Source organism: Ciconia boyciana, chromosome 3 (genome assembly GCF_034638445.1).
Source record: "Ciconia boyciana chromosome 3, ASM3463844v1, whole genome shotgun sequence".
Taxonomy (NCBI): domain Eukaryota; kingdom Metazoa; phylum Chordata; class Aves; order Ciconiiformes; family Ciconiidae; genus Ciconia; species Ciconia boyciana.
Genome location: NC_132936.1, coordinates 94,006,364 through 94,028,868, shown reverse-complemented (window position 1 = coordinate 94,028,868; position 22,505 = coordinate 94,006,364). Strand labels below are relative to the sequence as shown.

Here is a 22,505-nt window from a genome sequence, read left to right as displayed (position 1 = left end):
AAGGACACAGCGCAGACGGGTGCAGGACAGCCCTCAGCCCCAGCCCCGGGCCGGCCCCGGTGCCGCCGGCACTGCAGCTCCGTGCTCCCAGCCCGCGTCAGCTCGCCTCGCACCCCGCTCTGCCCCGGGCCGCCCCCAGCTGCAGCACCCGCATCTGCAAGAGGGATGCTGCTGGGGTCACCCCGCTGCCGCAGCCCCGGCACAGGGATGCCCCGCGCTCTGGCTTTTCCCGGTGCCCTCCCTCCTCCTGGAGCAGCCGGCTGGCCCTCCTGCCCCTGCGCCCTCCTGGGGACCCTGCCCCGGGGGTCCCTGCCCCGGGAGAAGGGCATCGCTGTGCTGCGAGTTTGCCCAGGCAAGGAGGGCAGGGTGCCGGCAGCCAGCCCCACCACTGCTGCTCCCTCCTTTCACTCCCCCCTTGCAGCGGGGCCAGGCTCCGAACCCTCCTTGCAGCCACGGGACTGGAAAGCCCTGGGTCCTGCTTGGGGTCCTCGGCCTCTGTTCCCCCGGGCTGGGGGAGCGAGGCAGTGGGTGATGGCTCCGGGAGCTCCGCACAGGGCCCTGGCTGCAGGGTGACCTTGCAGCAGGACTGCTGTGCAGCCAAAATGGGGGGCAAGTCCTTGGCTCGGCGGAGGGCGGCTTGCAGCCAGACCCCCTCCTGGCAGCCGGGGGAACAAGGCACAGCAGGGACAGCACTTGGTCTGCTCACCCCCTGCCTGCACCCTGCCTGCGCCCTGCCCTTACCTCGAGGGCTCAGCTCTCCTGGTGCCAGCTGATGCTGCCTGCAGCCTCCTCGCTGCCTGGTGCCAAGCGGGGTCGGGGTTTCCTGCGGCAGCGGGACCGGGGTGCGGAGGCTCCGCCGCCCCGCGGGCTCTGCAGCCGGAGCGGGTTTCCGAGCCCTGGCGCTGGCCGGGGCCGGCTGAGCACGGCTCCCGCTGGCTCAGCAGGTGGAGGCTGCATGCACGGGCGGATTAGCGGGGGGGGAAGCGGCTTCTGCCATAGGAACTGCGAGCCGGATTCGTCAGCGGGTTGCAGCGGGGCCGAGCGCCAGCGCGGGGAAGGAGCGAGGGGAGGCTGCGGGCCGGCAACGCAGCCCCGGCACGGGTACAGCCCTGGGCAGTGCTGCGGGGGCCAGCATCGTCCCCGGGACGGGGCACCTCTCTGGTGGGGCATGTCACCCCGCGCTGCTGCGCCGGACTGGGGCCGTGGCAGGATGCTCGCTGAGCCCCCACCCCACGGCGGGTCTGCATCGGCCCCCCGGGGCCGGAGGCGGGGGGGGCTCAGCAGAGCACCCCGCGCCCGCTGCCCCCTCCGCCGGGCCCCTCAGCTGCTCAGGAATGAACTGGCGCCTGCCCACCGGCTGCTCTCCTGGTATGTGCGGCCGAGCCGTGAATGCCATGCCTCGGCCTCCTCCCCCGCCGGCCGGGGCTGGCCCCCTCCCAGGGCATCCCCCCAGCCCCAGCCCCAGCCCCAGCCCCCCTCTCGCCTCTTCCCATTAAGGCAGCGCAGGTGGCCGAGCTTCGGTGCCGGCGGAAAACAGGTGCCAGAGCCACGAGCGATGGAGCCGAGCGGAGGGTGGGGAGGTGCAAGGGGGAGCACAAAAAGCACACCCCCCCCGCCCACACGGCAGCACCCCTTGCCGGCATTTCCTCCCATCCCCTCCTTGGGAGCACGGAGGAAGCCCCTTTGCAGGTGACACAGGTGTGCCCACCTCCACTGCACTCCCTGTCCCCAACCTCGGGGACACCACAGGGGGGGAGAAGGGGTGGGAGGAGCAGCCCCGCGCCCACATTTCTCCTCTCCCAGCCCTTGCTGCAGAGCTGGGCTGCAGCCAGCACTTCTATTTTAAGCCCCACAGTGCAGATGAGGAGGCGAGGGGTGTGCACGGCCAAGCCTCACAGCCTGCTGGAGAAAGGCCCCGCTACCCATGGCCCTGGAAACTTCTCCTTCTCCCCCCAGGGCTGGTGCACCCTCAGGGGCAGCCTGGGCCAGCTGCTCTTTCCCCTTCCCAGCGCAGGCAGGAACCAGGGCAGCTGAAGCCGGCATAGCCCGGTGAAGTTATTGCAAAATATCTGGGATGCAGGAAGCCCTGAGGGTCCGGCCACACTCCCCTGGCCCCCTCCGTGGCACGCAGCATCCGCCTGCCGTGACCTGGGGCGGCAGCTGTCCTGCGGGAGAGGAAGGGCAGGCCTGGCAGGGCTGCGCAGGCAGGAGGATTTGCTCTGGAGGCAGCGGCTTCCTCGTCGAGCTCCTGCGGCAGGGAAAAGGGGCCTAGGTGCCCCGTGGGATTAACTGGGCTGGGTGCAGGCACAGAGGAACCACGGGACAAAGCATCCTTGTGAAAGGCACCAGATGGCTCAGGCTTCTCCCCAAGCAGGACTGAAAGCCGCTGCACGGAGCCCCTCATCTGAAGCTCTCTCCCCCGCCTTAGCAGGGACCACCCTACAGCACCCCTCTCCTCCTGCACTGGCAGGTGCTGCTGGAGGAAGAAGCTCCCAGACTAAGCATCTGTTTGTTTTTTAATAAAAACAACCCCCACCCCCCTACCCCTGCTTGTGCTGCGTGTCAGCGAGACGCCTGGGGAGCCGGCGGCACCCAGGGAGAGCACCCGGCAGGTGGGCAGGAGGGTGCTCAGCGCCGGGCTGAGGCTGGGGGTGGCAGTGGCTGGGGCACGGTGCAGCCCCGGGGCCGGCTGGAGTGGAGCCGCTTGCCACAGGCTCTCTCCCCCGGGGAGGCGGCGAGCGGTGAGCTGGTGTTGGGAGCACAGACCGGGCCAGGACAGCACCCGAGAGGAGGATAAAGGGCAGGCTGGGGCTTTTCTCCCCCCTCAGCTGGGTCTCACTCCTTCTTCCCGAAGAACTTCTTGAAAACAGATTTGTTCTTGGGGCGAGGAGGGCCGGGGGTCTTCTCCCCCAGTGTGTCCCGTGGGCTCCCCGGCTGGGCCACAAAGGAGTGGCAGCGTGCCCGTGGCACGGCCGGCACTTGCTCCCCGATGTACAGCGTGACCGAGTAGCTGCTCCCAGCCTCCACTGGCTCCTTGGGCACAGCCATGGGGGTGATCTTCTGGTAAGTGGCTGCAAGAAGGAGCAGTCAGTGGGGAGAGCAGGGTGCCAGCAGGCACTCTCAGCCCTCCAGAGCCCTCCCCAAGTAGGGGGCTGCAGCCCACGGCACAGGGATGTGGGACTGGGTGGGTGCTGGAGCAGCATCACACCTGCCTTCGGGTGACAGGGGCAGTGGTGCCACCTCCTGGCAGTGACAGTGAAACCAGGGCTGTACCTGAGGTGAAGGAGTAGGACCTCCTCTTGTTGGCCACAAGCCCGTAGTCGTCTTCTTGGCAGCTGTTGTCCCACAGCCCGGGGGACCCCCTGGGTGACCACTGCGGCTCCCTGTGCCCGGCCCCATGAGCATCCTCTGAAGCAGAATGGAGACATGTCACAAGGCAAGGCCACCACAGGACATCCCTGTGTCAGCCCCAAAGAGGACGGGGAAATGTGGTTATCCCAGTATCCCAGGAAGTGAAGGGAGGTGACGGGTCCTTCCCTCAACCCCATTCGTGGGCAAGGGGCCCTGGGACTCCCGGCCCAGATCCCACCGAGTTCAAGACTGACGGACAGCCTCCAGCTTCCCCCAGCCGGCTCCCTTGCACCTCTCTGGGCTGGGGAGAGGAGCTGGGGGACAGCAGGAGCCCAGCCAGGCAGGAAAGTCACCTGCTGCTGCCACTGCCCCATCGGCTGGGCCATCCTGGCTGCCCAGAGGCCGCTGCGGCCAGGCGTTTGAGCGGGGTAGCACCACGATCTCCTGGCTCTTGGCGGTCGTGACCTGATGTCCCTGGAGGTGGGAGCTCCCAGGGCTGGGGACCTTGCTGAAACTGGAAAGTAGCAGAGATTTAGCAAACCAGACTGGCCCACCGATGCCGTGCTGGAGCAGCCCACGCTGGCAAGCATGGCAGAGAGTTGTCATAACGAGACCCGGCTGGCCAGCTCCTGGCTACTCACCCCCCAGCACCGCCGGTGCTCTCGACATGTTGTGCTGCTGCCTGGAAGTAATCCACTTCGGGGAAACCTGGGGGCACAGCAAACATCCCACTGGGTGCTCTAGGCACACAGGACCGTCCCACGGAGCCCATCCGAGGTCCAGCTGGCCGAGCCACCCTGATGCCCATGCTGCAGGGCTGGCCCATCCAACCTCCTGCTGTAGCGCCTGCTCTTGGTCCCGCCAACCAGCCTAGGATTTCATGGCATGGCCTGAGCCCACTCGGGTATGGGTACAGCAGCGGCAAGACCTGAATGTTACAGATCTCCTTGCCTGGAGGGATGGCAAGGGGTTTCCAGGCCCCACAGAGGAGATGGAGGAAGACCAAGGCATAATTATAATTTTCCTGTCACTGGCTTTTTGCTGCTGAGGCTCCACTGACGTCAGTCATGCTATTCCTGATTTATAACTGTATATGTGGTGTGAAAACAAAGTCTCCAAATCCTGCCTGGCAGAGAACTGCCGTTCCCGAGGCAGGTTAGAAAGATGCATAAATCAGAGACAACGCTGTGCTGCTTCTCTTCTGACCCACTGTATATCAGAGGGCTTGGTGGGGGCTGCACACCCATGGTGGCTGCATATAGCCAGGCTCCTGCTCCGCCAGCAACGGCTGCTCACCTGAGTTTTGCTGCAGCTTGGAGACCCATTCGTTCATGAGGGGCTGGGAGGGGGCCCTCAGGAGGTACTCGGAGCCATCCCGCAGCCTGGGGAGGGGGAGAACAAGTCAGCAACGAGACAGATGGTGGGGTGCAGATACCACAGCCCCCACCAGCCTGGGAAAGAAGGGAAGCAGGTGAGAAAGGAGGAAATCCTTATCCAGGCACTGGACCGAGCTGGCCCTGGCGGGGGGTGTTGGTGTGCGTCTGTCCCTGCAGGGACACATTATGGAGGGCTGTGGCTATGAGACCCCGGCTGCCCTGGGTTGGGGTGACTCACTGTAGCCTGAAGCAGTTGGTCTTCTTGGTGTACTCGGCATCCGGGGTGCAGATTGCCCCGGAGAGGTTGAGGGGAAGGGCCACCACGGAGCTCTGCAGCACAGGGAACAGCAAGAGCAACAGCGGGGCTGGTAGGTGCTGCCCTCCCCTGCCACGGGGGCGAGGACACCCCGCTTCCAGCCCCCCCACCCTGCTGCCAGCCCCCTCCGGTGCCACCCCGCTCTCCCCCACCGCACCTTGATGCTGTCCCTGCGGTCCTGGTAGAAGCACAGCGTCTGCCTCATCAGCACGGTGTGGAAGAGGCCCCAGGCGCGGCAGTTGGCCTGCGGGACGCAAGCGGGGGACAGCTGTGATGCCAATGGGTTTGGGAGAAGACAAGTGGTCCCCTGCCACTCAAAATGCCCCCCAGCCCCAGTAGGCTCTGCCCTCCCAGCATGGCCAGCAGCACTGCCACGGTACTGCCAGGAGCATCCCTGGCTTCGCTCCTGCCCCGAAACCTGGATCCCCCTCCACGTCCCAGCACCCCAGTCCCGAAGGAGACCTGCAGTCATGCCTGTACCTTCCTCCCTCCTGTCTGCAACACGTGCTTCCTTTCCAGCGTCCCCTCCATCATCTGAAACTCCGTTTTACCAGGGGGGCCCTGCAAGGGCACAGGGGGTGAGTGAAGGAGCGCTGGGGCCGGCAGTGCCAGCTCAGCCCCCAGACACGCAGGGTCCATCCGACCCATCCCCAGCGGGCGATGCCAAGGTGGGAATGGGACAACAGGAACAATTTTCTGGCTGGGCTCTTTGTAGGCTTTTGGGATGAAGTGCTGCCTTGCTAAGGCTGAGGGCTGGTGGGGAAATGCCGTGCTGCAGGGACCCCCAAATTCAGCACCTAGCTCTTCCCCACCCCCCAGCTGGAGCAAAGGGGCCACCAGAGTCGGGGAGTCCCCAAACACAGGTCACGTTTGCTGGAGCAGGTAACCCAGCTGCTGCCTGGGGTGTCCCCCGACCCCCTGCCTGACCCCGAGGGAGAGTCCCCAGCCCACGGCTCTCACCTTGCTGCCCTCTCTCTCTTCCACATGCCTCCGCTGATCCCCGGTGCCCGGGCTCTCCAGGGGGGCTGCAGACACCCGCTCCTCCCTGTGGGGGGATGCCCTGTGCCCACTGGGGCTGCCACCACTGCTGTGCCCCACACCAGGGCTCTTCTCTCCCGCCGGGCCAAGGAGCCGGGCGGCGGTGGGAAGGGTGAACTTGGCCACCAGCATGTTGTTGGCAGCCGAGAGGATGAGGGGCCCGCTGGCGGTGGCGTCAGGGCTGGGTAGGCTGCCCGCCCCACTCCCTGCCCCACGGCGGGCACGGCTGCCTGCTGGCGGGCTGGGTGCCCGCCGCTCACCCACCCCATCCCAGATGGCCTGCAGCTCCTCCTCCTCTTCCTCAAACTGCCCGTGGGCAGGGTGGCAAACCTCCTCAGCGCCTGGCACAGGGCTGGGGGGCTGCGGGGACCCCAGCGCCCACTCGAAGACAGACAGCTGGGTGGGGGCAGCGGGGGAAGCCGGGGACCCACTGGGCTGGCCACTGCCAGCTGGCTGCTGTGTGCGGGCAGTGCCAGGGACGGCTCCTGCCCGGCCTGGGATGCCGGCCGGGGATGGCCCGAGCTCCAGCCGAGCGGCTTCACGATGCCTGGCCCTGCTGGCGGCACCGGGGCTGCTGTCCTGGCCCAGCCGGCCGGCCAGCTCATCCCCCTCCCAGCCGACCCGCTCATGCGGCACGCCGACATGGGACAGCTGGCTCGGCCTGATGTCCGGGAGGTCTTCACCGGTGCTGCTGGGGCACCGCGGGCTCCAGTGCTCCTCCCCGGCACGGTGCGCTCTTTGCCGGCTGTAGCTAGGGTTGAAGCTCACCTCCTCAAACCACGTTCCTCGCTCGCTCCTGGGGTACGTCCCCAACCCCTCACCGGGCCCCTGGGGACTGTGCCCATCCACATCTACCTCCTCCTGCCATCCAGCCCCACACGTGCCTGTGGGCTCCAATGGCCTCACCCCCCCACCCTGCCTCTGCTCCTGCCCCTCTGCCTCCTCCCGCTGTGCCGCAGCCCCTCGGTGGCACCCCAGGACCGCCGCGTCCCGGGGCAGCTCCAGGCTGAGCACGGAGCCCAGGGAAAGGTGGGGGCACGTGGTTTTCACGTCAGGGAGGCGGGGGTCCCGGGGGGCCGCCCCGCACTCAGCGTCGATGTCCCGCACGAGTGGGTTCCTGATGTAGAGCAGCAGCTCCCCGAGCGGGGGTCCAGCGGCGGCCGTCCCCGGCTCCCCCTTCCTCTGGCCGCACTTCTGAGGCCACGTGTTGCTGGGGCCGTGGCGCTCCTCGGGCGCAGGCTGCAGGGAGCTGGCGCCCATGATGCCCTGCAGCGTCAGCAGCCGGGCCTGCTCAGCCCTCGCCCGCTCCCGCCGCTGCAGGCTGTTGAAGAGGGAGCCAGCCCCGGCCTTGGGCAGGGTGTGGGAGGCGGCCGGAGTCCCGCTGCTGGATGCTGGAGGGCGACGGGCAATGGCGGGCGGCCGCTTCATGCTGGAGGTTTTCTCGGCCTCCACCGGCGCCTGGGGACACAGAGAAGGAGAGAGGGGTGACCCCCATGGCCAGAGCCTCCACCACCCTGCACCGACCACCCCCTCTCCATGCTGCGCCTGGGCAAGCAGGGAGCTGGGGGGGCAGGCAGCCAAAAACGCTCACCAGTGGCACATGCAGAGCTGGGAGCAGCACGGCCTCACCTCAGCCCGCCAAGGGCTGCTCCCACCTCGGCACAGGCAGGGAAGAAGCAGGCAGGGGAATGCCTGCCTGTGACGGAGTTCCCCAGGTGGGGTGCAGCGGGAGCTGCCTGTGCCATACGGCTCTCCTGCTGCACCACTGCCCTCCAAGCCACCACTTTTGGGTGGCTATGGAGACAGCAATCACCGCTGCCTCTCCCTGCCACCCCTGCGTGCCCCCAGGCAGCAGAGCAGGTGAATGCAAGGGCAGGGGCTGAGCGCAGCCCCTTCCCCTTCCCTTCCCACAGATACCCTCTCCAGCCCAGCTGCAGCCCCTCTCCTGGGTTTCTGGGGCCACAAGGATGAAAGCGAAGGGCTTTGCCGGCAGGAGCTGGAGGAGCATCTCCCTGTACCCCTTAGGCTAGAGGGAGCCTGTTACCCCCAACCGTCCTGGCAGCCCCTCACCCTGCCTCGATGCCTTCCAGCCTCTCCGTCCCCCTGCCCTCTCCCTCGGGCCACCCACGGGGGGGCCGGCCGTGACTGCCCTCAGGGCTCCTTGCACACAGCTCTCTGTGCTGGGCCTGAAGCAATGAATGGATGGAAGCCCCAGCAAAACGTTCAGCCTCCAGCCCTGGGGTTACAAGCCATGCACCCCGGAGCATGCCCCCCCAACACGTGCACCTTCACGTGGCCCCATCCAGATCTTCCCCCTTCAGTCAGCTGCACAAGGGACTGCTGCTGTCCCCCAGCAACTGCTGGCCGTGCCGCCCGCGGCCACCAAACCCACTTACCTGGGGGGGCCAAACTGCGGCCAGCCCCATCCGAGCCCCCTCCTCGCATGCCCCAGCACCCACACTCTGGAGCCCATGGCACTGGGAGGGCTTCCCCTCTCCCGGGGGACCACCACCGGCAGGGCACGGCGGCACGGCCAGGTGGGTAGGTAGCAGGCGGGTTCACGCCATGCAGCCACTCTGCTCAGCATGCAGCCTCCCCCGGGGACGTTACCTCTTCCACCGGCTGGCGAGGCGGCTTTCTCTTTCGCTTTAAACTACCCCAAGTGTTTCCTAAAAGCCCCTGGCAACGCTTCCAAAAGGTTTTACAGCCTGAGGGTTTAGTGGCAGGGAGCTGAGCGGGGGGAGAGAGAGACACAGAGAGTTGAGGGCAGAGAGGGCGAGGAGCAGCAGCAGGAGAGCACAGGCAAAGGGGGTGGTGCAAGCTGGTCCTCAGCCCTCAGGCATCGCTCGGCATTGGCACAGCCAAAGGTCCCTCTCCTGAGACTGACCAGCCCCAACAGCTCGCCTGGAAACGGGCCGGGGGGATCCCAGCATGGGGGCTACCCCGCAGCCCTCAAAGCCTCCTGGTCTGCATGGGGGCACGGCAGTGGCCGGCCCTGGGACAGGCGCTGGGCACTCACCCACGGTTCTGCCGAAGCCGCCTACCATCCCCCACGTACCGTCCGCACTGCCTCCTCCTCCGGCCGCTCGCTGCTGGCCACCGGCTGCGCCGCCTTCTTCTCGCCCTTCTTGCCAATGCTGAGGATGAGGTTGACCGTCCCCCCCAGCCCACCGGGGCCCCGTGGTGGCAGCAGCAGCGTGGAGGTCTCGGCAGGATCCCAGATGACAGCCTCCTCAGGGGGTCCCACACTGTGGGGTGTTGAGCTGCTGGGCTCCCCCCAGCTCCGCTCCACTCCCGATGGGGCATCTGAGAGGGGCGATGACGGTGGGGAGATGGTCGTTCCTGCTGGCAGCCGTGGCTCCGATCTTTGCACAGGCTCAAGGAGGGAGCAGGGTGTGAACTCCACTGGGCTGTGGATGCTCTCCAGCCGAGGCCAAGCACACGGGGCACGCTGCTCCTGGGGAGCGAGGCAAGAGAGGGAACATGGAGGAAGGTCTGCCAGGGCCAGGCACTTTCTCAGGACAATCTTCCCTTTGCCCTGCCTGAACCCCAGAGAGTCCCAGAGGCACTGTCACACATCCCTCCCCTACTTCTGCACCACCCTCTCCGTCCGGTGCCTCTGCTACCCTCAGCCTCGAGGCTGGTCCTGCTCCCCGACAGTCTCAACATGGCTGGGTACTCACTTGGCTGGTGGGGGACGCGCCCGAGGGGCTCTCCGGGTCCCTTCTGTCCTCCTGCTTGCTCCCTGGGTCCCGCTGGTGCCTCTGTGCTCGCCAGCGCACCAGCACCCAGCCCAGCATGCTCTGCAGCTCCTCCAAGCGCTCCTTTATCTGAGGGGAGGAGAGATGCTGGGCCACCTGCAAGGACCCCTGGCCCAGGGACAGTAGCTCTACCAGGACACCTCACTACGGAGCAGTTTAGGAAGTTTTTGGGAGTAGGATACAGTCAGTCACATCACGTCAGGTCTCAGCACCCATTGCGGGGTGAAACCCCTTCCTGCCCTGAGCAGCCCTGGGGATGCATGGCTGTTCCCGTACCACTCGCTGTCCCTAGAGGATTTTGGGGGGTGCTGAGGGTTTTCCCTTACTGTCGCGCTCAGGTAGTGCTCCTCAGATACCAGCTGCTGCCCCGACGCCGCTAACGCCTCAAACTCCTTGAGCTTCCCTTCGATTCTCCTCTCCAGCTCCTCACACGGAGTCTCCAGGAGGCCGTGGCCGCTTGGGCTTTCAGAGAAGATCTGAGCCCGCGTGTCCTCCGTCCAGGAGCTGTGGGCATGTGAAAGACAGGCTGAGGGGGCTGAGGAACGACCCAGCCCCTCTCCTCAGCCCTGCAGGCCTCAGGGAAGCCATTCCCATGCTTAGGGATGGCTGGAAGCAGCTCGCTGGGGCAGCGGCAAGTCTGGCAGGGCAGGCCAAGATGCCATGGGGCTGCCCCACAGCAGGCAGCCCTGGCGCAGCCCTTCATTCCAGGCTCCCCATCGTCTTGCCTGGCTACAGCTCTGACACTGCCCACGTACTCGCCAGCAGCCCACGCTCCAGCAACGCCATGCTCTCACCAGCTTCCCCCCAAGCACCGCAGAGGCAACCCTGATGGCTCATCGCCACTTACATCATGGCTAAGTAATCCTTGAAGAAGTGCCGCAGCCGGCCGGCCTGCTGCACGCGGGCCCGGGTCTCCCGCAGCAGCTCCTGCAGCCCTGCCCAGGCCCACAGCGTCCCCTGCACCTCCCGGCTGACGGGGCACAGCCGAGCCGGGCAGAGCTCTTGCAAGCGGGCAGCTGCCCTCTCCAGCTCCTCCAGCTGCCCCTGCAGGGTCTCCGACACCGCACGCTGAAGATCACAAGGCAGAAGAGGTTCAGGATGCGTCCAACCCCTCTGCACCCAGGCTGGACTCCCCTGCGTTCTGGGATGCAGGGACGGAGGGGAGGATGCAGGGACGGAGGGGAGGATGCAGGGACGGAGGGGAGGATGCTGGCACAGGGGCCGCAGGGAGCGAACAGAGCCACCCTCGGCAGGGAGGACGGGCAGAGCGGAGGGCTGCCCGGTTTCCCCGTTCTGCTCGTGTGAGTCACCTTCCCGCTGGCGGGAAGATGAGCGAGGTGCTGGCAGCCGGGTGCTGGCACACAGGAGCTGACACAAGCTCTCTCCCCTCGCCTGGCTTGCGCTGGCAGAGGGGAGCGGAGCGGGGTAGGGCTCAGCTCTGCTGGAAAATTCCAACCCGGCCTGCCACTGCGTGCCAAGGCCTACAACACCTAGGCTCCCAGGGGCCAGTGCCTCCCTGGGATGGCCCCAGCCAGCCGGGACACCTCCCCGCCATGGGCTCGACCAGCCACGGTGCTCCCCGGCTCTCACCTCCATCTCCTGCTGCCGGCTCAGCAAGTCCTGCAGCCCCTGGAGGTCCTTCTCGCTCTTCACCACGGTGAAGCCGCTCTCTGCTTGCGCAATGTCACGAGCCAGCGACTCCGCTCTGCATCGAAGTGCCTCCAGGCGCGGGGACACCTCCGCCACCTGGGTGGGCCAGGGGGGAAGAGAGATGAGCCCCGGCGTGGGATCCCCTGTGCCACCACTCGCCAAGCGGCCCCAGCCCACCCCAGCCTGGGAGCACCCTGCCATGCATCTGCGACAGGGCAGGGAGCACCAGCCATGGGAGGGACGGGGATATCAGCCTCGCACAGAGCGGTCCCCATGTATCCCAACGCCCTTGTGTCCCACTGGGACCAGCCGAGGCACACGTCCTGTGCCAACTAGCTGGCATGTCCAGCTGCAGGCGGACCACCTGGCTGCATCCCCAGCCCCCCTGCCTCCATCCCCTACCAGGCGCTCCAAGCTCTCCGTCTCCGCTGCCACCTCCATGACCCGCTCCCGCTCCTTTGCCGCATCATTCAGCATCTCCACGGCCTCCTGTAGCTCTCCCAAGGGGCGGCTCATGTCCTCGCTGCCCGGCGGCTGCCCGGCCTGGGCTGAGAGCAGGGGGAAAGACCCCTGCGAGCCACAACACCCGCTCCCTGGCTGAAGCCAACAGAAACACCGGGCGTGAGGGAGATGTGGAGCAACCCCCCAGGCAGCTGGGCCGGAGTGGGGAACCCACAGGGTCCCCCCTGCCAGCCACAGACCAACGCTTGGGCCGGTCCCAGGTGCTGGGCGATCCCGAGGGATGCCTGGCCTCGCTGCTCACCACTGCAGGTCCCTGCCGGCTCCGCGCCTCCTCCTCTTGTAGGTCCTGCAGGAACTCAGACAGCACCAGGGAGTCACGCAGGTCTGCCGCCCGGTGCCGCAGGGCTGCCTGCACGCGTGCCAACCTGTGGGTACAGGCACCCGTCACAGGTGCCAGCACCCTCTGCACCTCCTCGGGGCGAGCATCCTCCTCCCTGCCCACCCAGGGGACCAGAGAGGGGGAACCTTCCCCCGGGACTCACTTCTCCTCCACCATCTCCACCTTCCTCTGCATCTTCCTTGCCCCCTCGTGCTCGGCATACGGCTCACCCGCTGCCTCGTCCCGCAGCGCCTGGAGCTTGAGGCCACACAGCAGGAGCTGCCTCTCCAGCTGGCCCGTCTCCTCCAGGTCCCGGCGCAGCTCCGCTGGGCTTCTCATGGTGGCTGGCTCCGAGAGTGACCCGGCCACGGCTTGCAGCCACCGCTCGGCCCGGTCCAGCTCCCCCACCAGCCTCAGTGCCTGCAGAGAGAGCGGGGAGCCCATCGGCCTGGCTCCGAGCCGCCCAGGGCGGGCAGGAGCCATGCTGCCACCCCACTGTAGGGACCCGGGCACCAGCGGCTCAGGCAGCACGGCTGGAGCAGCGCGTGGGCTGTGGGGCCAGCCGGAGATGTCGGTGCCAACGCTGCAGCTCCCGTCCCTGCGTGCACCGGCCTTGCTTGCCGATGCCCAGCAAGCTCCTGCAATCGGGGCATGCCCCTGTGCCCACCCCAGCCCTCCCTCCACGTACCTTATCGATTTCCCGCAGCACGGCGCCGTTCTCCTGGTGCTTCCTCTGCAGGTCCTCCCACAGCTCCCCCAGCTCCCGCAGCATGGCCTCCACCTGTGGGCTCCCCGGGGGCCCCCCCAGTGCCGGCCCCTCCTGGGGGGCAGGGAGGGTGGTCAGGACAGGCCCTGCCTGGTGTATCCCCCCACCCCACACCCCAGGGGGCTCACCAGGAGCACAGCCCTGGCGCTGGAGTCCAGGGGCTCCCGCTGTGTCCGTGCTGCCTCCAGGCTCTCCACGTTCCCCACTGGACACGGGGGGACTCTGGGACCTGTGCTCTCCTTGTGCGGGGACGCAGTCTGCCGAGGAGCAGGGAGACATGGTGCATTAGAGCCCAGACCAGGGACGGGCAGGACCGCACAAGCGTGCATGCCCACGAGCAGCGGGAGGGGGTCGGGGAGGGGATCCCCGACACTGGCTCCCCTGGCTGGGCTGGGAGCAAAGGGGAGTCTTGGGGAGACATTAATGCATTCACTGCCTGACAGACGTCCTGCACCTGGGCCTCCGGCTGCCGCGTCCCCCACTCGGCCTCCACCTCTCTCCTCCTCCTGCAGAGAGGGGGACAGTCAGGACTGCAAGGTCCCCCCTTGCACAGGGGACCCGCATCCCCGTCCCCTCCAACTCCATCCCACTCCCCACAGCCACCTCCATGAGCTGGTACCTTTTGCTGTCCCCGCCATGAGGGGGCTGCCCTGCCGCTGGGGAGCCAGGGCTGCTCTCCTCCCCTCTCTTGTGCTCCGCCATCTTCCCCGGCATGTCCTTCGGCACCTACGGCACCAGGGCTCCCATTCCTCCTTTGCCAGCCCAAAGCGCGCATCGCTTTGCCCCGGGCCTGGCACTTATCACCTCCCATAAGCCAGGAGGCCAGATCACAGGCATGCTCAGCTTGGGCTTTGCCCAACACCCGAACCCACGAGCTCCCTCGTCTTCCTGAGGCAGAGGTGCTGGAGATGCCTGGAGGAAGGCAGACACCTGTGCTCACCGTGCTCCTGGGGCCTCTTGTCCATTTGTCTCCTGCTTCCTTCCCCACAGCCCCACGGCCGCTATCGTCTCCTTGGGGCTCGGCGCTCGGAGACGCAGCTTCACCCGCCGGGGAACTGCTCGCCAGCACCGGAGCCTTCTCCGTCCTGGGAAAGGGGCACAAGGGAGGCCCAGGGGAGCAGAGGATGAAGAGAGACCTTAAGCGGAGCTGGTGCCTCAGAGACAGCCTGCCAGGGGCTAACCCAGGTCTTTCGCCACACCTCTGGCTCCAGCACTGGGGGGTCAGGGCTGGGGCCCTGGGGCTCCTGCCGGGCTGTGCCCTACCTCAGTGCCTGCTGGAGCTGCGCCCAGCTCTCCTTGACATCTCGGTGCTTGGGGGAGACTTGGGCTGCCAGGCTGGGCTGCAGGCTGAGGAGCTGGGACACGGTCACATCCAGCATCTGGAGGAGAGAGAGCAGCTGGGGAGCGATGACAGGGCTGGCGAGGGACGAGCCACCGCGGCCGTGGTGCGAGTGCGTGATGGCAACCCACTACCAGCCCTGCGGGAGCAGGAGAGGTGGTGGGTGCCAAGCTTGGTCCCCTTCTGCCCCCGGGGAGGCTCCCCCGTCCATCGCACAGCCCCGTCCACCCCATGCGGCCGTGGGGTGCCCACCGAGCCCCCAGCCCTGCTGGTTCCAGTGTGACCCGGGAAGGCACACAAGCCCCCTCTGCCAGGATGCTCCCCGGGGCTCAGAGGATGAGGCAGAGCCTTGCACTTACCATCACCTGGCTGGCTATGTCCCTGACGTCCCGATCCCGGCCTGGCTCACCCTCCCCTGGCTTCCCCACACCGCAGACGCTCCTCTGCTGCAAGAAGAAGCTTCAGTCAGCGGTGGGAGGAGGACGGGGCCCTGCCCTCAGCTCCAGCAGAAAGGGACGCTGCAAAGCTGAGCTCACTGCTCTGGCTCCCCGTTTAATATCAGGCTCCATCCCTCAGCTCTCTCCCTGAGCCCCAGGCTGAGGGTGCTGGGACCACAGCAGCCCCCACGCAGGGGACGAGAGCGAGGTGCTGCCCACCCAGTTCCGCTCTGGCCCTGCAACAGTCCCGCACCAGGCTGACCCTGGCTCCAGGGCTGGTACCTTGGCATGGATGGCCCCGAGCAGGGTATCCGCTTGCTGGAGGAAGGCGGCTACCTCCAGGGCCAGCTGCAGAGCCTCATGGTGCTCCTTCAGGGTCCCCTGCAGCCGCAGCCACCTGCATGGGAGGAAGGAGAGAGGTGAAGGGCAGCCTGTGTCCCCCTGGGGAGCCGTGCAGAGGTGGGGCAAGGGGAGGCAGGCGGGAAGTTTGGGAGGCCCTGCTTCCCAGCCCGTCAGCTCCCTGCGCCCAGCTCGCCCCTGCTCAGCCCGTGTGTCCTCTGCTCACGTTTTGTTGAGGTGCTTGCGCCGGGCTGAGATGCTCCTGCTCTCACTTTTGCCTTGTTTCTCCAGCTTCTGGGCCAGGCTGTTCAGCTCCTCGTGCAGACTCTGGAACTGCTGCTCCTCCTGGCCCCAGCAGACAGACAGACATACATCAGCATCCTCCGGCGGTCTCTCCTGCCCCCCTCTCAGGGACCTGTGCCATGCCCCAGCCTCGGGACCCTGAGACCGGTGGGGTTCGGGGTTGCTGGCATAGCAGCGGCCCCCCAGCAGCCTCTCACCTGCTTCAAGTCGAGGATGCGGCGGGTGAGCTGGATCTTGTCCGGGCTTTCCTGCAGGAGGGCTGCCAGGGAGGGCTTCTCCTCCTGGGCCAGGGGAGGGTGTGAGAAGGCGGGGGGCAGCCAGGCTGTCCCCCTCCCCGGACCACACTCCCCGCACCCCACACCTTGTGCCTGATCCACGCCTCCAGCCGCTCAGCTTTTCTGTTGAAGTCCTGCAGGCTCCGCAGCCCCCCCAGGGCTTTGCTCTGGCTGGCGGCCGTCTGCTTCAGGAGCTGCCACTGGTCCCGCAGGGCCAGCAGCTGCCTCCGCACCCCCTCGGCGCTGGGGCTCACCCGCCACATCAGCTGCTCACCCATCTGTGGGGCCAAGGGACCCGCTCAGCGTCAGGGCCTCCCAGAGACCCCCCCACTGCAAAGAGCCTAGGGACACGGGTGCTGTGGGGAATGGGAGCCGTGCCGCCGCCCGGCCTCACCTGGTTGAGCTTTATCAGCGTGTTCTCGAAATCCTTCATGTCCCGCTGCAGGGTCTGAGCCACCTCCTCCCAGTTCTGGAGGTCGCAGCCATCCTTCAGGTCCCGCAGCTTGTCTCGCACCCAGCCCTCTGCCTGCAAGGTGGCAAGAGCCACATGGCCGGGTGCCTCTGCCAGAGCCCCAAGGACGCGGCTTTGGGGACCCAAGCCCAAACCCTCCCAAAGCCACGACAGGGACCAGAGGGCACCCTTTTGGCTGACGACCCATTTGCCCCAAGTGAGAACAGGCCAGCAAAGGGGCTCAGGATGGCGACAGCGAGGATGGGGGTAGCAAGGCGAGTGGCATCTCGCTTTGTTCCAGCATCTGCCTGCCCCAGCCCGGCAGGAAAAGCCGGGGCCCCCCAGGCAGGCCAGACTGGGGGTCTCTGCGCGGGACGTTCCTGCACGAAGCACCTCCGCTCCTCGCGCTCAGCTCCCCTGTGCAAGCACCCAAGCTCCCTCCCCAGCACGGCGTGGAAGCAGCCCCCCGCACCATCCCCATTCCCACGCTGCTGGGGAGGGACAGGGGCTGGGAGGAGGAATGTGCGCACGTGGGGAGGAAGCAGGGCCCTGGTGTGGGCTGACCCCCCCTCCCCGGGGCCAACAGCCAGGGAGAGGCGGCCAAACATGATCTCATGCCACAACCATGGCTTCGCTCGGGGCCGGGAGTTCAGCCCTCCCCGCCGTGCACCCCACCCTGCAGCTCACATGAAAGGCTGCTGGTGGCCCCCCCGCCCCGCTCCCCACGCAGCCCCTTGGGCGGGCGCCCCGGCTGGCCTCACCTGCAGCATCTCCCGGTTGAACTGGGCTACCAGCGGGCTCGGGTCGAGGAGGGGGGATGCTCCTGCGCCGCTTCGCCCACCACATCTCGGTGCCACTGTGGGCTCCTTGTCCTTGGGGCTCTCTTTTCGGGGCGATGACGCCGGGGGTCCTGCCAGCTGGGGCAGGCAGAGGTGGGGGGGGGTCAGCGTGCCACCCCAGGGAGCCCTTCCCATCCCCTCCCAGGAGCATTTCGGAAACCCAAATAAAGTATGTCAGCCTGCCTCATCCCCGATTCCACTGCTTCACTGACATATTTGGAGTTCTCTCCCAGCACCCGAAGGCACAGCTCCCCTCTACCAAGGCCGCAACAGCGGCTCTCGCAGCCCTGGCACGGTGTTGCCAGGCTGTCCCTCAGCCCTGGGTCGCTGCCAGCTGGCAGGCTGGCACCCAGCACCCGGGCTGGTCCCCGCGCCCACTTTGGAGGTGGATGCGGCGCTCGCTGCCTCTCCAGCCTGAGGCTGCGCATCCCTGCGAGGAGCATTCACGTCTGCGGCATCCATTTGGTGTCATCCCGGGGGACACTGCCAGGATGGGGGGCCATGGGGCAGGTTCCTGACGAGCTCAGCCCGCCACTCCTTCAGGGGCACCCGGAGCCCCCCATCCCAAGTGAGTGGCAGTGGGGGGCAGAAAGCGCGGCATCTCCCCCAGGGCTCGGCCTCACGGGCAGCCGGCACTGACGAAATGCTCTGTCAGGGCTCCAGCTCCGCCAGGGGTGATGGCGAAGGTCAGCCAGCGAAAGCGCTGGCCCCCCTCCAAGCTCAGCCCTGGACCCAGCTGCATGCAGCCCAGGGGACGGCACAGCCGCCCGGGCACTCGCTTCCCACCCTGCTGCCGGCGGACGGGGACCCGGCTGCACACTACCCAGCAGCAAACAGGAGCCTGAGCATCTTCAGGAGAAACCTGAAGGCGCAGGGCTCGCTGCCTCCTCTCCCCAGGCAGAAATTGCTCCTGGGAGGAGCAGCTCCCTCGCCAAGGTGGCCGGGTACGAGCTGCCCCGTGGGGTCCCAGCCGCCCCCGAGTGCAATCTCCCAGGAGCCTGTGGAGCAGTGGGATTCGGGCAACTGTTTCAGGCTCTCTAAGCACTCTGGCATGTGCTGCCCCGCTGATGGCATGGGAGTCGCTTTTCAAAGCCTTTCTGCCTAACCACAAGAACTAGAGAAATCCTCTGTCTTTTTTTTTTTTTTTTTTTTTAAATAGCAGCACAGATTCTCAGGCCTTCCTGCAATCCAGGATCTTCAGTCTCTTGACATGGCCAGGCTGGAGGAGCCCGTAAGCCAGCTCCCTTAGAAGCAATAAAACCTCTGGGCACTGGCCTGGGGGCTATCCCCCCGCCCCGTCATGCCCAGCTTGTCCCCTCGCTCATTTAAAGCAGTGAGGCTCCATCCACACCTGCGCCCAGGCAGACCACCAGCGGCCACCCTCGCCTGCTCAGCCCCAAGCTGCGGCCCTGGGTCAGACCCTCTAAACAGCAAGGGCAGGGGGATGTACCGCATAGAAGGGGGACCCTCTGTCCACCGGAGAGCAGAAACCACCGGCCCGAGGACTCCCAGCCTCCTGCTGCTCGTCCTGCACATCCACGTCCTTCCTGAGGAAGACCTAGAGACAGGAAGGCACAGCCGTGAGCCTGGAAGTGCTTGACCGTCCCAGCAGCCGAGGGGACAGAGGAGTGTGCGCCCACCTCCCCCTGCCCTGGGCCAGAGGCGGCTGCCGGCAGTACCCAGACACTGCTTGGCCGGGCTCTTCCCCGTCCCTCCTTACAGATCCAGGCCAGGCTCCTCTGGGCAGCATCCACAGCTCCTGCCACGCGTTCGGCAAGTGGCAAGAGCTCCTAAGCTTGCTTTGCTCAGCACCTTCTCCACTTTAGCTCCCCCCTACACACACACCCTTTTTCCCCTCAAATTGACTCCAAAGCCAGCAGAAACCCATTCAGTGGTCACGGCTGGCCCCGGGTCATCTAAGGATGCTCAGGGTCAGCCCCGCACCCATCTCCAGGACAGCAGGGCAGAGGCGCGAGGGCACAGGAGGACAATAACCCCACCGGCATGAACCCAAATCCTCTCAGCTGTTGATCCCTGACCTCGACCTGTCCAGGAGGCAAGAGTTAAGGGGGCAGCTGACTCACAGGGAAGGGCTCCTGCGGGACAGGGGCGAGGGTGGGAGCAGAAGAAAGGAAGTCCAGGAGCCGTGGCCAGGCACAGAGAGGAGGTCCAGGATGAACTCCACGTTACCTTATCCTTAACAGAGCCCAGCCCCAGGAGGAGAGGTGCGTGGGATTGCTTGGATCACGCACAAGGGCAGTCACTCTCCTCCTCTACGGATGGATCTTTTTTTGGGCCGTCGGATATAGCAGGCCAATTTAAGGACCTCCTTCCTCTCCCTCCCTGGGACCACCTTGCTGTCTCCATAACAGACATCCAAGCGTGCACAGGGCAGCACGAGGTGGTGGGCAACATGTGCTGCCCTGACAACCCCTCCCTGGTCTCCTCTGAGGCTGCAGCAAATGGGGTGGTGGAGCAGCCAGAGCCGGACCCAGCCCACCACCACTTGGACCACTCCAGACTGGGGACAGTCTCCAAGGGGAACCAACGCGGATGGCATTCCCCAGCTGCTGCCACCAGAAAGGCTCGGAGCCCCACAAACAGCCCAACAACCCTATAACCCCTGGGAGACCAGCACCACTGGACCTTTCCAGGGGGCTGCAGAGCCCAGCTGGTGGCTGCAGAGAACAGACCACCACACCACGCCACAGCATCCCGTCCTGAGCAGGAAGAGCGGGCAGGGAGCGAGGCTGAGTCACGGCCCGGCAGGCGCAGCGAGAGCTCAGCGCGTCTGGCCAGGAGGGTGCCAGCAGCTGTGGGAAGTGCAGCTCTGAAGGAGAAGAAGACACCCCCCTGCCTGACTGCAGGGCTGAGATGTTTGAATGCCCGTTTAGGGAATGGCGGGGAGCTAAACGTGAAGTGCTTACAGGTCATAAGACCCTAGGAAACCCCTCTTCTAGGCAGCAGTGTCCCAGGCTCACTGCAGCCCATGAGCCCCCCCCCCAGGGCTCAGCCATGGGAGACAAGCCTGCAGGTGACACAGGAGCTTTATTTAAAGTCCTCGTCTCGTGATCCATCAGCCGCAGGAAAACAGGGCTGCCGGCACAAGGATGACTTCATCCTTCCCGCAGAGCTGCTCCCACCGGGACTGCCCCCCCTCCCCATCCCTCCAGCCGGAGCTGGGTCCTCACTCCGGCAAAAAAATACTCTTGCAGCAACCCAAGGCTGGGAGAAGGAGCCGTGCCTTCCTCGGCATCCATGAGGTGCTGTGCTAACTGCTCCCCAGCAGGACCCCAGGCTTCACAACATGAGCAAAGCCACATGTGAAACGAGTGCAGTGGCCTCAGCTGCCTCCTCTGTGAATGCTTCTTTCCCTCGTTCAAAGCAAAATTAACGTGGCACATATGCTTGCCGCATTCCCGTAGAACAGTGGGTGCCAGTGACTTCCCGCAAGCGAGGCGAGCGGGGCCAGAGCCTCCCGGGCTGCACTGTGCTCATCCTGGAGGAGTCCCCCATTCCTACAGGGCAGGAGCAAGGGGGAGAGCCGGGGGGCAGGCTTGGGAAAGCCCTAACGTGCCCTGCCCAGGGGACAGCATTCCCATCCCTCCTCCGGCTGCCATCCTGCCTAACGCACGCTTTCCCCTGCGCCCTGGCTCTCTCCCTCCCTCCCTCCCAAAGCTCCATCTTGCAGCCTGGCCCCCCCCTTCCAGCTCCACCCCCGCAGGCCGGACAGGCAGGAGGGGCCGATCCTGGCAGCCTCCCGAGAGTCCCGCACCATACCACCGTGCCGAGCACGTGCCCCTACCTTATATGAAAGAGGGGAGTCCTCGTGCCGATGCCCCTTGGGCTGCGCAGGCTCCAGCCGCCCAGCAAGGAGCTGCCTGCGTGCCGGAGGAAGCGGCAGCTCTTGTGAGGCCGTGCCTGGCCTTTATTGGCAATGAAGACGAGGGTTTTGGCAGTGGCCTGCGCGGCTCTCCCTAGCGCTATCCCGCCGGGAAACCAGCTGTTGCGGGTCAGGGTTAAATCCCAAGGAGTTCCTGTCTGTTCTTGCCAGCGACGGCGAGGTCTTCGAGCTGCCTTCCGCCCCAGCCCAGCCACGCAGGGGGTCTCCCAGGCTCCGGCACGGGTGGATTCGGACCTCCAGGCCTGCTAGCGCTCAGACTCGGAGGGCGGGGTGCCGGTAGCCCTGGGTCCTGCTCCTAGCCTTGTCCCGGCTCTGCCTGGCCGTGTGGCCCTTCCTGAGTCACTTCCCTTCTCCCAGCCTCGGTTTCCCCTCCGGTAAACGGGAGAGCGAGTTCCCAGCTCCCCGCACACAACTGCACCATCGCGGGCATCCCGAGAGCGGAGCCCTCCACAGCTCGGGCTCTGGGGCAGAGCTTTTCGGGGTCACCGTAGCCCTAGGGAAAGCTCGTCTCCAGCTCGCCCGCAAAGACCTCCTGCCCTCCAGCCTGGCGGTACAGAGAAGTGCGTGGGGGGGGAGGCGGGAGGAAAAGCAACTACCCCAGGAGCCCTGTGGCGAGCGCTGCCTGGAGGGCACGGGGACAGGGCAGCAGGGATCCCCCGCCGGGGCGCAGCCTCCCCAGGACCTACCCGTCCCTTGGCAGCCAGGAACGGGGAACAGCAGGGAAGACGGGGAGAGAGCAGGGCGCAGGGGACGGGGAGCGCTTACCTTGAACTGAGCTTTCCCTGGCCTGCTGTTGTTGTTGTTGTGGTTCCTCTCGCCGCCGGTCCGGGCAGGGTCCCCGGGTCCCCCGGCGTCCCCCGCGCCAGCCTCCCCGTGCCAGTTGGACAGCGTGATCTTCTTAATGGAGCGGGCGAGGGAGTTGCGGTTCAGCCGCTCCTCGTCGGTCCCCCCGTCCTCGCCGGGGCTGGGGCTGCGGGGCTGGCCCTCGGGGGCGGCGGGGCTGGCCCGGGCTTGGGCCAGGTAGAGGGAGATGCGCTCGTTGAGGCTGCGGCGGAGGCCGCGGTGGCTGTCCAGAGCGGAGGCGAGGGCGATGCCGGGGCAGGCGTCCCCAGGGCAGTCGGCGGCACACTTGGGCAGCGAGAGCTTGGTGCTGATGGTGAAGGGCTGCACCTTCCTCGCCGTGCTGCCGGACATCCTCGCCCTCCCCGCCGCCGCCGCCGGGCAGCCGGGGGGCAGCCGGGGGGCCCGGCCCGGGCACCGCGGGGCGAAGCAGCAGCGCGGGGCCCCCGCGGCCCGGGAGCGCCGGTGATGGAGACCGCCCGGGCGGCGCCGGCTCCTTCCCCGGGGCGGGCGGCGGCGGGGCCGCCTCTTCCCGCGGGGACGCTCAGCGGGGCGGCCCCGCGGCGGGGGGCAGCGGGGCGGGGGGCGGCCCGGCTCCCATGGCCGGAGCGGCAAGGCGCGGGCGGCCGTCCGGCCTCGGCTGCCTGGGCGGACCCTCCGCCCTCGCCGGGGCGCGTCC

At 66.7% G+C, this 22,505-nt stretch overlaps 1 protein-coding gene across 5 annotated transcripts; it reads right to left on the bottom strand.

The window, feature by feature from the left end:
• Nucleotides 1-2,503: 2,503 nt before the first annotated feature.
• Nucleotides 2,504-22,490, bottom strand: LOC140649448 (uncharacterized). 5 transcript variants are annotated; one of them, XM_072856670.1, is made up of 33 exons: nt 21,752-22,490; nt 18,533-18,640; nt 17,005-17,160; nt 16,187-16,318; nt 15,879-16,070; nt 15,715-15,798; nt 15,441-15,559; nt 15,158-15,272; nt 14,798-14,881; nt 14,363-14,478; nt 14,040-14,184; nt 13,719-13,825; nt 13,533-13,605; nt 13,228-13,356; nt 13,022-13,153; nt 12,497-12,753; nt 12,256-12,379; nt 11,895-12,089; nt 11,433-11,588; nt 10,690-10,910; nt 10,169-10,346; nt 9,765-9,911; nt 9,140-9,538; nt 8,692-8,811; nt 6,004-7,539; nt 5,524-5,604; nt 5,201-5,287; nt 4,966-5,057; nt 4,648-4,733; nt 3,993-4,059; nt 3,705-3,865; nt 3,274-3,408; nt 2,504-3,071 (listed from the first exon to the last, which is right to left on the bottom strand). In XM_072856670.1, the coding sequence occupies exons 1-33, from the start codon at nt 22,178-22,180 to the stop codon at nt 2,836-2,838; spliced, it is 6,399 nt and encodes a 2,132-aa protein (XP_072712771.1). In that variant the 5' UTR covers nt 22,181-22,490; the 3' UTR covers nt 2,504-2,835. The 5 variants fall into 5 exon arrangements, with proteins under 5 accessions (XP_072712771.1, XP_072712770.1, XP_072712772.1 ...); XM_072856669.1 differs by having other exon boundaries at nt 14,798-14,884; nt 21,752-22,489; XM_072856671.1 differs by having other exon boundaries at nt 13,554-13,605; nt 14,798-14,884; nt 21,752-22,489.
• Between the last annotated feature and the right edge of the window lie 15 nt (nt 22,491-22,505).

Bases quoted from the DNA above. Each gene is read 5' to 3' on its own strand.
- LOC140649448 (XM_072856669.1), bottom strand. From the start codon at position 22,180: ATGTCCGGCAGCACGGCGAGGAAGGTGCAGCCCTTCACCATCAGCACC. The intron at 8,812-9,139 runs GTACGTGGGGGA...CCCCCCGCTCAG, and splicing joins AGGAGGAGGCAGTGCGGACG to CTCCCTGCCACTAAACCCTC. The intron at 5,605-6,003 runs GTGAGAGCCGTG...GTGCCCTTGCAG, and splicing joins AAGAGAGAGAGGGCAGCAAG to GGCCCCCCTGGTAAAACGGA.